The sequence below is a fragment of the Pediculus humanus genome, genomic scaffold, assembly GCF_000006295.1.
Source record: "Pediculus humanus corporis 1103172108222 genomic scaffold, whole genome shotgun sequence".
Taxonomy (NCBI): Eukaryota; Metazoa; Arthropoda; class Insecta; order Psocodea; family Pediculidae; genus Pediculus; species Pediculus humanus.
In genome coordinates, this window is record NW_002987792.1 from 404469 (window position 1) to 419411 (window position 14943).

At 32.8% G+C, this 14943-nt stretch overlaps 3 protein-coding genes across 3 annotated transcripts; 1 reads left to right on the forward strand and 2 right to left on the reverse strand.

Moving 5' to 3' along the window:
* Window positions 1–393: 393 nt before the first annotated feature.
* On the forward strand, window positions 394–1662 carry Phum_PHUM452840 (serine protease snake precursor, putative; the record flags this gene model as incomplete). The annotated part of the gene is made up of 5 exons (XM_002429796.1): window positions 394–615; window positions 688–800; window positions 885–983; window positions 1080–1240; window positions 1325–1662. 5 exons carry the CDS (start codon window positions 394–396, stop codon window positions 1660–1662), a joined length of 933 nt encoding a protein of 310 aa, XP_002429841.1.
* A 1153-nt stretch (window positions 1663–2815) lies between these two features.
* On the reverse strand, window positions 2816–6175 carry Phum_PHUM452850 (uncharacterized protein; the record flags this gene model as incomplete). The annotated part of the gene is made up of 8 exons (XM_002429797.1): window positions 2816–3462; window positions 3546–4005; window positions 4093–4368; window positions 4478–4632; window positions 4712–4879; window positions 5066–5132; window positions 5362–5620; window positions 5754–6175. The coding sequence occupies 8 exons, from the start codon at window positions 6173–6175 to the stop codon at window positions 2816–2818; spliced, it is 2454 nt and encodes an 817-aa protein (XP_002429842.1).
* Window positions 6176–7905: 1730 nt separating this feature from the next.
* On the reverse strand, window positions 7906–11735 carry Phum_PHUM452860 (uncharacterized protein; the record flags this gene model as incomplete). Its single annotated transcript, XM_002429798.1, has 4 exons — window positions 7906–7923; window positions 8677–9549; window positions 9673–10542; window positions 11580–11735. 4 exons carry the CDS (start codon window positions 11733–11735, stop codon window positions 7906–7908), a joined length of 1917 nt encoding a protein of 638 aa, XP_002429843.1.
* Between the last annotated feature and the right edge of the window lie 3208 nt (window positions 11736–14943).

Here is a 14943-nt window from a genome sequence, read left to right on the forward strand (position 1 = left end):
CTGCTTACATTAAACGACAAAAAAAAAAACATGGCGGATCGAGATAATTATCTCGTTTTCTTTTATTTATTTTATTAATTATATCTTTCATCGAAAGAATTAAAAAAAAAAAATGATCGCGTTAATATTGACAATCGTTTTTAATATTTTAATTCAAGATAAATTATTAATTTTAGGTAAATTATTAAATAATATTTTATTAAATTGAATTTTACCAATATATGGGACGCGGAAAAAAAAAAAAAATTTTCTTTTGTTTTGTTTTTCCAGGTGAAAACGATTCGAAGGAAAATATTGAAAATGTGAATTTAATAAATGAAAATTCATCCGAATATATTTTTTCAAAACGTGACAAATACGTAACAAAAAGTGAAAAAAGTAATTTTTTTAAAAATGAAAAAATTCATTTTCTCGTCAAGTCGAATAACGATTTTTTTTTTTTTTTTTTTTCTAGAATGTCAAGAATATGGCGATTTAATTTATCAAGAAAGTTCTGCTTTGACATTATTAGCTCCTCAACAAATGAAAATGAATAAAATATCACAATGTACAATGGATAGCGTTCCATTGATTATCGGTGGTAAAAAAGCAAAACCCCAAGAATTTCCACACATGGTGTGTGTCCACGTTCCACTTCCGGTTTCTTTTTTAAAATTACAATTTATATCATTTCCGTTTTATTTACAGGTTGCAATTGGTTATGGTGAAAATATAGAATCCCTTTTGTGGCTTTGCGGTGGTAGTTTGATAAGCGAAAATTTTGTTTTGTCTGCCGCACATTGTAGCAAAAGTGGTAACAGGTACAAACAAACAAACAAACAAACAAACAACACATTTTTTAACTTCTGATAATAATTCTAACGGAAAAACAAAATCTTTTTTAGAGGTTTCGCCACGTTTGTCAAAATGGGAGTCACAAATTTAAATTCTGATAATTCATGGATTCAAAACGTTAAAATAAAAAATCGTATAAATCATCCAAAGTCGGTAAAAATTTCTTTCCTCTTTCTTTTCGAGCCTTTTTTCTCCCCCCTTTTTTTCTCAAGGTCCCTGTGTGTGTTTTCTTCTTGTTTTTCCAGGTACAAACCGCCATCAAAATACAACGATATCGCTTTGTTTAAACTGTTCGAGAAAGTTCGATTTAACGAATTCGTACGTCCCGCGTGTCTCAATACGAATGACGACGAAGAATTTTTATTTAAACGAGGGATAGCAACGGGTTGGGGGAAAGAAAATTACGGTAATGAATTTTATTATCATTATTATCCCGTCGTTTATCCCGCTCCCCAGACCCCCGCGAAATAATTTCTCCCTTTGCTAACAGATTCGTACGAGGGCACGACGGATTTGATGAAAGTTTCCATTGATTTCATCGATCGTTCCATTTGTAACAAAACGTATTCATCCGACGTCGGCGAGAAATTATTGAAACGTGGAATTGTGACGTCACAACTATGCGCGGGAAATTTAAATGGCGGAAAAGACACGTGTCACGGTGACAGCGGAGGCCCTTTGCAAATCCTCAACCAAAGTCCCCGTTGCACGTATTCCATCGTCGGCGTGACTTCTTTTGGTAAATTTTGCGGTTTTAAAAATTCTCCAGCCGTTTACACGAGAGTCTCCAAATACGTTCCCTGGATAGAATCCATCGTGTGGCCTTGAAAAAAATGCCGACCTTGAAATAAGTTTTCCCCTTCATTTTTCCTGGTTTTCTTTTTAAAAAAAATCGAATGAGAGAACATTATTATTATTACTTAATTATTTTTACCTTTTTCCGTGACGTCATCGCTTTCCCCCTCCTTCCAATTTCCTTTTTTTTTTTTTTTTTTTTTTGAAATGAATAAATACAACTCAATGCGTAAAATCATATAATAAAAATTATTATTATTATTTTAATTAATTTTTTCTTTTTATTATTACTCGGTTCAATCATTACAAAATTCAATTACAAATTATCAACATTAATAATAATAATAATAATAATAATTGCTACAAATATATATAAATTAATTACATTGAAGAAAACGATTGATTATGATGATGATAATAATAATAAAACAATAACGATTATTATAATAATGCAAATTATTACGATAACGTATGATGATAACACGAAGAGAGGAGGGGTGGGGGGAGGGGGGAAAGTGAAAGAGAGGGAGAGAGACAGAGAGAGAGAGAAAACATACAAAGAAAATTTTTTTTCTTTTTTTTTTACGGTCGCGTTTATCGCCATTACGATGAATCATTTTTTGCGTGAAAATTATTCGCTTAAAAAAAAAAAAACACATCGAACGGCATTTATGGTAGTCCTATTAATAATAATAATAATAACATTAAAGGCACGTGAATCACTGTTTGTAATTAAAAAAAAAAAAAAAATTAATAATAATAATAATAATAATTACAAAAATACGTTAAATATATTTGTATATATATATATTTATATGGAAGACGACAAACTTTAAATTTTTTTCGCGTACAAAATTTGTGACGTTTTTTCTGAACATAAAAATGTGACGTAAGCATATTTAAATTATTATTATTATCATCGTCATCGTCGTCATTTTTTTTTCTTTTTCTAATACTAAATATCATCATATTCTACTTTTACGGTATATATGGCCAAAAAAAAAAAAAAAAAATTAAATTAATTAAATTACTGCGTGGCATTCGTGTGCGTATGTGCGTCGACACGATTCGACAATTATTAATAATAATAATAATAATAATAAGAGTTTTATATAATATTATTGAGCAAAAGCAACCGTTACTTTTCCCTTTTTTTTATATCCGAATCCGAATGAGGACCTCCTCCTCATGCCGTCGACACGTTTTCTTCGTGACCCGAATTTTCCAACAGCAACGACGCTTCCGCCATTATTTTCGCACTCGTTCTAACGAGAAACAACAATTGCCATTCTTCGAAAACTGTGAGTTCGGCTCGGGTTCTCACGAGACCGTGCAATACCGTGGCACGTTCCAAATCCAACCACCTTTGCAAACACGATTCCCTTTCCCGATTCGAATTCCCGAATATTATGTCCGCGGGTCCCCACAATATGAATTCGAGTATTCCTTTCGCTTGCGACAGCGACGTGGCTTTCTCTTTGAGCAATATGCTCGTCAAAAGGTTCGTCAAATCCGTGGGTGGAAAATTTTCTTTTATCGTGTGTATGAGACACTGACAGAGAGAATTTCCATTTTCGGATCTTTCGAACGAATCCGTTATGCATATCCTCGGATGTGGATCTTTTTCCTCTCGGCAAACGACCAAATTCATCAAATTTATCGATGCTTCTTCTATTCCCTGGGCTTGCAACGTTTTGAACGCGTTTATTATTTGAAGGAGGACGAAATGAATTTCTTTTTTCGATTCCTCACTCACCGTCGAGCCGTGTATGAAATTCTTACCGTAAGTTTCCACCGTTTCTATCTGAAGTCTTGTGAGAACCGATATGGAAGCTGAAACGAAAAACAATTTAGTCATCATCAAACGATGATGAATTTGCAGATTTTTTTTTTTTTTTTTTAACTTTTTCCCCTACCTTGAACCGGATCCGAATCTTCTTTTTTCAACATCGGTAGGTACGACGACGGTACCAAATCGTTGAGTTCCGCAACGGGATTCAAACTGAACGGACCTTTGGCATGAAGACTCGATTTGAGTCCTTGTTCCGCCATCAAGCAAAGCGTGACGTTGTGACTTCCCCACGCGGCGGGATAAAAAATTCTTTTTTCCACCACGACACCCGTCGCATCTTGACCTATGACGAAATCAGTCCATCTCAAATTCACAGCCGTCGAGAGAGCCCTGAGAGACGAGGGAACGGTGGGGCCCTGTCTCATTTGTTCTATGACTTGTGCGAGAGCTTCGTGATTCGCGACGATCACGGCCCCATAATTATCTTCTAGATTTTTATGTACGATCGATCGTCCTTTTTTTAATTTTAGACGACTTATTTTCAACATTTGATTCGTTGATGACACGTCGTAATCTTCTTCTCCCTGCAAACGAAACAATTAAATCCCCTTTTTGTTTTCTACAATTCCCTCTTCATACCCTCAAGTCTTTCCCTCGGGTCATTCACTCACCAATTCGCTCCCGTAAAAACTGTAGGGAGAGTAAATTTCGGATTCCGTTTCGCTGGCACAATACGGTAGTGACATGGATCTTAAAAATTTCATTTTAAAATCCGAATTTAATTCAACGTTACCCTCCGAACGCCTGTGATTCATCACGTCTCTCGACGTGACGTTTGATTTTTTACCTTTGGCATACAAACTAGAACAATCCGTCAGTGAATCGCATTCGGGTAAACTCGACCTGAATTTCGATGATTGAACGCATTCGTACAAGTTATCATCGATCTGCTGGGAAAAGAAAATTCCAAAAAAAAAAAAAAAAAAAAATGCATTTCCACATCTTACATCCGCCATCTTTTTCTGCGCGAGAAAAAAAAAAGAAAAGAAAACTCACGGGCGAAGCAGACGACACTACAAACGATTCGTAATCGCTATCCTCGGGTTGCGTCGTCGTAACCGGAGGAATCCTTTTTGACGTATCCAAATTGGGTTCTCTTAAACTTCCAGTTCTTATCGGTTTGTTCGGTGCCAAACCACTTCTCGCCTCCCCTGATAACAATAACAAATTACGGTTTCAAAACCTTTCCCCCCTCCACACCCTCCCAAAAGAATCAAATTGAAAAATTACCTAAATTGGCGTAAAGATTATCAGATTTCGTTTCGACGGTGTTAGACCAAGAAGAATTTGACTGACGAAGAACTTCGATCGTTTTCGGCGGAGGCGGTCTCGCAGGTTTAACGTTCCAGGCATCTGACGTATGTCCACGTGGTGGAGGCGGAGGTTTTTTAGGACGTTCTATAAAAAAAAAAAAAAAAAAAAATGCCAAGGTTAATTCTCCAACAATTTACATTTTTTTTTTTTTAATAAAGAGGTGAAAAAGTCTCACGGTTAATTCTCCCCCCGCCCCCCGCTCCCCGAATGGAAGGAGAGAAGTGAGAGAATAAAAAAAAAAAAAAAAAATTTTTTTACCATTTATTATACTCGATGAATCGTTCCCATTGCTGCTCATTGAGTGTGAAGTCGAAGAATCGGAAAGTACGTCAGATTCCTGCAACAATTAAACCAATTAATTTCAAAATTGTTTATATGATTTACCTCCTCCCAATTATTCTTATAATTATCATCTTAATAATAATAATAATAATAATAATAATACAACAAACACGGACGAACCGTGAAATCTCTCACCGTGGAAATAAAAAAAAAAAAAACACGATTCGAGCTTTCGCGTGAGAACAAACAAACAAACAAACAAACAAACAAACGAGAAAACTTACTCTATGTTCTCCGGAACTCGAACTCGCCGAACTCGACGTTCGTCGACTTTTAAACGTTCGCACGGGAGGAACGACTTCGACTCTCGATCCGTTCAAATCGTTCGGATGTATTATTTCCAATTTGAGTTTTCCGTTCATTTGTATCGGACTCCTTTGCCTCGGACTCAATTCTTTTATCGAATCTTTTCCTTTTCCCAATTGCAATAATTTTTGAAAGAAAACTTTTCCCTTGTTGACTTTTTTCTTCATTTGTAATTCCCTGACGATGAGAAGAGAAAAAAAAACAATTCGACTCGCTCACAATACACTTTTCGAAAGAGAGAGAGAGAGAAAGAGGGGAGAAGGGGGGAAAGTAAAGAGAGAGAAAGAAAAAGAAAAACAACATTTATTACCCGACTTCCGAAGACACCAAACTATCTTGCGACAATGATAAATTTCTCCTCGGCGTCGTGTCAGGTAGTATGGAAAGTTCTTCCAGGCCCTCCGGGCATAGTTGATTCTTTTCACTTTGATCAACGATAAATTCCAGAAGGTTTTCCGTGCTTTTATAAACTCTTTTGACGTTTTGCTGTTGCTGGTGCTGCTGCTGCTGGTGCTGCTGCTCCTCTTCACGCTCGATCGAATCCTCTCTTTTCACATCCGTTTCCGAATCGGAAAATACGATTTCGTATCTGTGAAACGAATCTTCTTTCGGAGATGGCGGTTTCGGAGCGGGTCTTTTTTGATTTTTACCATTTTCCGAACTCAGGGATTCCGTGAGGGGAGGATGAGATTTCGACTGTGGAGTCAACGAAGAATCTAAAAATTTTTCCATCGACGGAGACTTTGGACGATTCTTAAAGAAAGAAAGAAAAAAAAAAAAAAATTAATTTTTCTCAACCATTAAAATTCGATTACTCGAATTTTCTCGATTCTTATGGCAATTCGATCGGGAAAAAAACTGCTTATGCCATCGATTATCGAAGTGTATCGAGTTAAATTAACAACTATCGATATCGCGTTACAACACTCGAAAAAAAAAAAAAAAAAAAAAATCGTCTCGAACGAAATAATTCCACAACGTTTCAATTAATTATTATTTTTACTTCGAGTTTTTTTTTTTTTTTTTTTTAGAAAATCTAAACTTTCTTCTTAAATTTTACACTCTACGAATGAATAATAATAATAATAATAATAATAATAATAATAATAATAATAATAATAATAATAAAATTTTATTTTTTATTTTAATTAATTAACGCAAGCGCACACTTTCGAAAAAAAAAAAATAATAATAATAATAATAACAAGGTTGAATCCCGAAACTGGTAAAAAACCGTTGGTTGATTCCACGTTCGATTAATCGGAGTACTCGAAAAACTCGACCGCAAACGATGGAAACAAACGATCTAAAGACACGAAGGAAGTACAGAAAAAAATCCTCACCACTTCTTATTAATAATAATAATAATAATAATAATAATATTTTCAAACTATAAATTCCGGTTTTGGAATCATCATCACGCGTTTTATTTACGTTTGGGGGAAAGGGCGTCCACGTGAATCCCCCTTTTTTTTTTTTTTTTTTTTTTTATGGAAAAGACGTTATCGCTTTCTTTTTTTTTTTCTCCTCCTTTTATGTTTTGCCTTTCGAATTTTTATTTAATTTTTCTTTTAACACACAACACAAAAATTATTGAATTCAAATACGCGTGACGAATAACCCGGGCTTAATGTACGAAAAAAAAAGTAAAACTGATTATTATTATTATTATTATTATTATTATTATTATACAGAAATTAATGAGGAGAAAAAAAAAAAAAAAAAAAAAAGATGGTGCAACCCGATGGTGATTTACGGTCTAAGAACATCGGGGCCACGTCGAACTAACTTATTGTATGGTAAAATGTGCGAAAACAAAACAAAAAAGAAAACAGAAGGAGAAAAAAAAGAAGAAGAAGAAAAACAAAAACAAAGAATACCAGAGTCGTTTCCAAAAAAAAAACAAAGAAATTTTATATCCGATATAATAATAATAGTGATAATGATAATGATGATAATAACGATAAAAATAATAATAATGAAGACTTTGAACTGTGAGAAATCGAGAGAAAGTAGCAGCAGACGATGGCGACGATGACGACGACCAGATCAAGTCTCTCAAATTAATTTTTTTTTTTTTTTTTTTTTTGTGTTAATTATCGGAATTCAAAAACGTTTCATTTTGATTTGATTAATAAAAAAAAAGTTTTTTCGATAATCGATAAAAATAAAATCGATTGATCGATTGATCGATCGATTATTACGATTCGAACGCCCCGTAAAAAAAAAAGGGACGGTGTAAATAGACGGCATGATACACCGCCTTCTATTTCCTTCCTCTTTTCCTCCCACCGCCTTCTAAAAACAAACGACCGTTTTCGAACCATTTCGAACGCTTCGAAACACTCGACATTTATTTAATCGCGTTTGAAATCTTTCGCGAAAAAACGCCTTACGTAATGAAATCAATAAATTGTTTTATTGGAAATGATAATAATAATAAAATTGTAATTTTTTGCGTTTTAATTTACTTTTATTCCCTTTTAAAAAAAAAAAAGAATGGAAAAATTGAAAGGACATCCTGCCGACCCCGTTTCTTTTTCTTTTTTTCTTTTTCTAATTTAATCAAATCCGAAAAAAATAAAAAACTTGACTCGCGTCGACTAAAAATCTCATCAAACGCAAAAAAAAAAAAAAAAACAATTTCCTTTTGTCAAACGGACACAAAAAAAAAACAATATAATACGGGGGAAAAGAGAGAGAGAGAGAGAGAGAGAGAAGAGGTAAGTGGCACTGCCAGATTTTACCATGTTTCTATTTTACGGTAATTTAACACCGCTAAGGTAAATATGCCCCCCTTCCTGAACGTACCCTAGCTAGCGTTTGTTTCCGACAGTCTGGACTATGAAAAATGCATGCGTGAAAAATTGAATTATTTCATCAAACCGAATATGAAAAAGGTAAAAATGGCGTTTGATTTTTTTCCGCCTCCCCACCCCCCACCAAAGGAAGGAAAAAAAGAAAAAGAAAAAACCGTACAAACAAGCATTAAGTAAAGCCTTGCCGTGAGCAATTTGTTTTTTTTTTTTCTCTCTAAAGATGCTGAGTTTTCAAGTAAAAAAAAAAAAAGGAAAAAAAGAGCTGAACGTGAAACTCGTGGCCTTCATCAAATTGCGTTTGTAATAATAATAATAATAAGTAGGGAAAAAAAAGTATAATAATTTTCGATTTAAATATGGCGGCGACCGACGAAAGAAGAAAAGAAAAAAAAATAATAATAATAATAAACTCACCGCGTGAATCGGCGATTGAAAATTAATTTTCTTCGATTGTATCAATATGGGTTTGGCAGGTACTTTCGGCTTTTCCGTTCCCCCCGCTTTAATAAACCCATCATCTTCGAAGCTCGAATCGTTTAGAAAACCCGATTTCGATTCCAAGATGGACGGCGGAGGTTTGGACGGGAGAGCGGGCGGCGGCGGTGATGACGATGAATCCATTGTCGAACCGTTTACGTGACCGTTTACCGGTTCTCCTTGAAATTTATCAACGGTCTCCTCCATCGTGACAGAATTTTCTTCGTCGGATTTTGTCGTCATTTCGACTTGGTGTCTATCCCCTCCCCTCCCTCCTTCCGAATCCCCGTTTAATTTTTCACTGCTCCCCAAAAGGACTCTTCTCCTTTCGTCTTTAATAACAATCGGAGATTCGAAATCTTTATCACAAGCGGATGGAGAAGACGTTAGGGAACTCACGACGCCGTTCATTAAAGGTTTCACTACGGGATTCGGGAAAAGGGATTCGGGATTTTCATCCTCTCTCTTGAGAATCGGATTCGTCAGACGGTACTTGTGAACGGATGAGACGTTCGGTATCAACTTGTTACGATCTATTATGGATTCGTTTGGCGCGTTGACGACATCTTTGTTTACCGTTTTCCTCTCATCTCCGTAATCCTTTTCCGAAAATCCATTTTTAACCGGATGTCTCGGATCATCTTTTGACACGTCCGCAAACGTCGCGCTGATTTTAACTTCTTTCGACAGGAATTTATTTTGAATTTCCGGCAACACCAAAATCCCTTTGAGAGTTTTTTCATCGTTGATTTCGTTGTTCGTTTTCACGTCTTCGCTTTCCCCAATTTTATACATATCCAAAACGACGGCCTTATTATTATTATTATTATTATTGTTTTCCACATGTTTTTTTGTTACCGAATTCGTAAAATCTTTTGTTTTAAATTTAAAATTCGTAGTGTCATTACTATTATTATTACTACCATTTATTACCGGAAGTTGATTAACTTTTTTCTTTGCTTTATCTATCAAGTTAGTCATTTTGTCGCACGATTTTATTTTTTCGCTTTTGCTCACGTGATTATTCTCATTCGACGAGTCGAAATTTTTCTCATTTTCTTTTTGCAAATCTTTTATCAAACGAAATTTAAAACTTTTATCAACGGGTTGACTTCTTTTTAAACTTTTATCACTCGATAACACCTTATTGGGACTATCGTCGCCGTTCGTAACCTCGTGTACGTTTTCCATTTTTTTACTCGTAAAAATGGCTCCATCGTCGTCGCCATTTTCGCCGTTGCAAACGGTGGACGGCTCAGTCTTTTTATCAACGTGTCTCGTTTTCACGATCGGACCGACGACGCTTTGTTTCAACGACTCCGATTTTTTTTTATTATTATTATCGAAATTCGCATTAGAATTCGTTTTGATTTCGTTCACTAGTGACACGTTCGATTTGACACCGTTCACGTTTATCTTATTTTTAACGACTCCGTTCGCGTCTCCGAAAGGAGTCACGGAAACCAACAGAGTTTTTTTGTTTCCCTTGTCGTCAAACAATTGTTTTCCCAACTTGAGAGGCTCGACGACCTTTTTGATTTCTCCCTCTTTCGGTTCTTTGAGATTTTCCGGTACCGAATTATAATCCGTGTTTGTTTTCGTTAGTTTTTGAAACGCTTTGTCTTCTTCGGTTTCTTCGACGTCGTCATCTCCGTCTTCTTCCGCTTGTGCGAAACAAGAATCTGGACAATCGTCGTCGGAATACGAATCATCACCCCCGAATCCGATCACTTCGAATTCCGTACTTAAAAATATCACTTTATTCGACTTTGAACTTTTCGAATTTGGCCTTTTGAGTATTCCCTGAAACAAACAAACAAACAACAACAAACATTATTTTTTTGACTTGCCTATCATTTGGAAAAGAGGCAGAGGAAACAAGAAAAAAAAAACTTTCATCTTACTTGCATATTTTCCGAGCAATTTTTTTTTCCCCCACAAAAAAAAAAAAGTATAAAAATCAAATTCGATCGACAACAATAACAACAATAATAATAATAATAATATTATTTATCAATAATAATAAATTTTTAATATTTCGACGCATTTTTCACTTTCAAATTAAAAAAAAAATTTTTTTTTCGATTTTTTTGTAAATAAAAAAAATTCAATTTCAAAATGTCGACAAATGACAAAGTTAAAACAAAAAACAATTTTTTTAATAATTGTTCGACAAAAAGTCGCACGAATATAAAAATTCAAAAAACGTTTCCGACAAAATGGAGAAATTTTTAAAAACTTTCATATATAAATAAAATAACTAAAAAGAAGGAGGAAAAAAAAATCCCGCGCAATAATAATACGTTCATCCACTTTTTTTTTTTTTTTTTTATTTCCACTGTCAATAATTGCAAATTTCAATATTCCGAACGATAGATCGATCTATCGATCGATCGATCAATCGATCAATCGAAAAAACAAAACAAAAAATAAATAAATAAAAAAAAAGTAAACAATTTTTCTCTTTAAAACGCGAGATACAGAGAACGAATTCACTTTGAATTTAACACACGAACTATAGTTTAGAAAAAAAAACTTGTTTGGCGTTTCGAATAAAAATTTCGCTGAGAAACTAAAAAAACAACAAACAACAAACAACAAACAACCACCACCACCACCACCACCATCACAATTATATTCCGTTTGCGTTTAAATATTTATTCATTCGAAACTTTTTCTACTACGTTACATAGTTTTGCGATTTAAAAAAAAAAAAAAAAAATGAGAGTTTTATTAACATTTAATGAAAAGAGAGAGAGAGAGAGAGAGAATAAACAAAAAGTAATAATAATAATAATAATAATAATAATAAAGGAGAAAAGTCATCATTTACTACTTACTTCTTTGGGAGGATCAGGTATTCTCGCCGGCGTGACAGGTTGAGAAAATCCATTTTTAATCACGTGGTCTTCTTTACTTTTGAAACAATTCAAACACAAATCTTTCTTCCATGCGTTTCCAACGAAATTATCACAATAAATCGTCGTCGCCGACATTTTTTTTCCCCCTTTTTTCTCTATCTCAAGGTTTTTCTGATATCGGTGGCGGCGGCAGCGGCAGTGGCAGCAGCAGAAGCAGAAGAAGAAGAAGAAGAAAAAAAAACAAAAGGGAAGCTGAATTGAATTTGTTTTTTTTTTTTTGTAAATATTTTCCCTTTGTTAAAGTTTATCGTTCATTTTCTGAAATCAAAATTAAAAAAAAAAAAATTAAATTAAATTAAATTAAATTTAAATTGAATTCGTTATGAGGAAAGGAAGGAGGAAAAGGAAATGCGCCATATTTCGATTTTTCGCGCCAATTTCAATTTCATTTCAAATTTATCGATTTATATATCGAAATTCGATCGTTTTCTTTGAATATTCGTTTGATAATTAAATAATAATAATAATAATAATAATAATAATAATAATAATAATAATAATAATTTTTTAATGAGATATACATAATAGTGAACGAATAATCATTTCGAAATTGAAAAATTTCTTAATCGAACAAAAAAAAAAAAAAAAATGAATAATTTTTTCACGAAGAAAATTGAAATGATTATTCGTCGTCTGCTACCATTTTTCTTTTTTTTTTTCCCAAAAATTAAAAAAAATTCAACTTTTTTTTAACGGGGAAAAAAAAAAAAAAAAAAAAAAAAAAAACTATTATTGCAAGGGAAAGTTACGCTCATTGAATATTCATAAGTTTTTTTTTTTTTTTTCCATTTTTTTTTCCAGTTTATAAAATTTAATCGTCGTTGTTGTTGTTGTTGTTCTTTTTTTTCCTTTAAACATTTATAAGAAAAAAAAGGCAATCAACGGTTGCTCCAAAACAATTTCAAATAGCAACAAACACAAAATAAATGCGAATATATGTTGTGTGTGTGTTTTTATGACTATTTAAAAAAAGAGAGGGGACGAAAAAAACCATTTTCTCTCTCTCTCTCTCTCTTTTTTTTCACGATGATAATTACAACCGTCAGTCAGTCACATTAATGTCAGCATTTTAAACTTTTTTCTTTATAGTTTTTTTTTCAAAATTGTGTTTTGTCGTGACGACGACGACGACGACGACTACAACTTTTTTTTTTTATTAAACATCTGCACAACAACAACAACAACAACGACGACGACGACGACAACTAATAATTAAATATTATGAAAACGCGTTTTGTACGAAATCAAAGCTTGAAATCTGTGACAAAGAATCCCACGCTAACTTTCTATTTAAAAAAAAAAAAAAAAAAAAATGTAGGAAGAGAAGCTCTCGCGATGAGTTTTTATAAAAGCCTCCGATTTTTATTAAAAAAAAAAAAATTACAATTTCGAAAATGCAATTAAGAGGAAATTTTAAAAGGAATGAAAAACTACATAATAATAATAATTTTCAAGCTTGATTTCATACGTTCGTAAAAAGAGAGAAAACGAAGAATAAAAACGTAAACCCAAAAAAAAAAAATAATAATAATAATAATAATTATAAAATGAGAGCAGAATAAACCGTACAAACAACGAATGAATGAAAACAACCGACAGGAAGACGGAAAAAAAAAACAAATGAAAACAAACGAACAAAACTTTGCTCGAGGCCCCCCCGAAAAAAAAAAAAATCTAACTGAGTCATTAATTTCGTTTGTAATAATAAAAGAAATTTTCGAGTTTCCTAAAAAAAAAAAAAAACTGCAAAAATAATAATAATAATAATAATAATAATAATAATAATAATAATAAATAATAATAATAATAATAATAATAATAATAATAATAATAATAATAATATATAACAACAAACGATGTGTGTTTTCCATTTAAAACAAACAAATCATTTTTTTTTTTTTGTCTTTTTCCTCTTTCGATAATTTACGTTTTTTTTTATAAAAAAAAGTTTGGCCTCACGCCTATTTAATTCCACGATAACAAAACCAAAAATAAATAAGTGTGATAGATTGTTTCCATCCGCATACAATAAATAGCTTTTCCATTTTTCGTGGCAGAAGAAAAATCGTTTCTCCCCCTCCCCGAAATGATATATTCACCGATCGATGTTAAATTTTTTTTAAAAAAAATAATTTCGTGGCGACAAATCTTAATTTTTTAATTATAACACCATTAAAAGGGTGATTTTTCATCGTGTCAATAGCATCGCATTTCCCCACCCTTCCCCCCAACTCTGAAAACTTTTCATTTTTTTTTTTCCGACAGTTCATTAATTATTTAATAACTTCATTCCATGCAACAAACGCAATTTTTTTTTTTTCTTTTTTTTTTGTTCAAAGAAGGACGAAACCATCAGCAAAATATTTTCAACAATCACAACAAACGGTTGTTCCTTGACCGAATTTTTATTGTGACCGCCTCCAAAGGTTTTTCACATTATTAACCCGAATCGTTTATAATTTTCCTCCCCCCTCCCCTTTTCCTTTTTTTTTTTTTTTTTTTAAATATTCTTCTCTCGTTTTTGAAATGCCAAACAAAAAAAAAAAAAAAAAAAAAAATTTTTCCTTAAACAAACTAATTATTTAACAAGTCGGAGGAGGCGGGGCGGGGGGGGGGGGAAATTACGTAAGATACTTAATAACAATTTAACAGCGGAAAAAAAAAAATTGAAAATTACAAAGGAATATTATTATTATTATTATTAATTGAAAAATAATTACTCGACCACGTATAAAACAAACGAACGCGTCGAAGAAATTCGCATCATCGGTAGTATTTTCGCCAACTTTTTCAAACGAACGCGACAAACGAACAAACAAAAAAACAAACAAACAAACGAAAAAATTAACGTTAAAAAAGAAAAATTTTTTTGGCGGTAAAATAAAAAAGAAAAGAAAATTATTTTAAAACAATTAAAATTCATTTAAACATCATCAATCGAATTCGTGAATTGAAAAATAATATGCAATCAATCATCATCATCATCATTCGACTCTTTCTATACAAAAAAAAAAAAACATTTTTACCGACAATGAAAATTCTAACAAGCTGAAAAAAAAAAGAAAAATGACGATGATGATGATGATGATGATAATGATAAAATAACAGGCTCGCACGAACATTGAATAACCATAATTCATAGTCTCGCAAACACTCGAAAATGATCATCTCTCTCGTTGTTCCGCCATTTTTTTTTTTTTTTTAAATTACTTTACCGACAGGGAAACATCGTTTTTATTGAATCAATCAAACATATCGAATCTGAAATGAATAAACGTTTTCA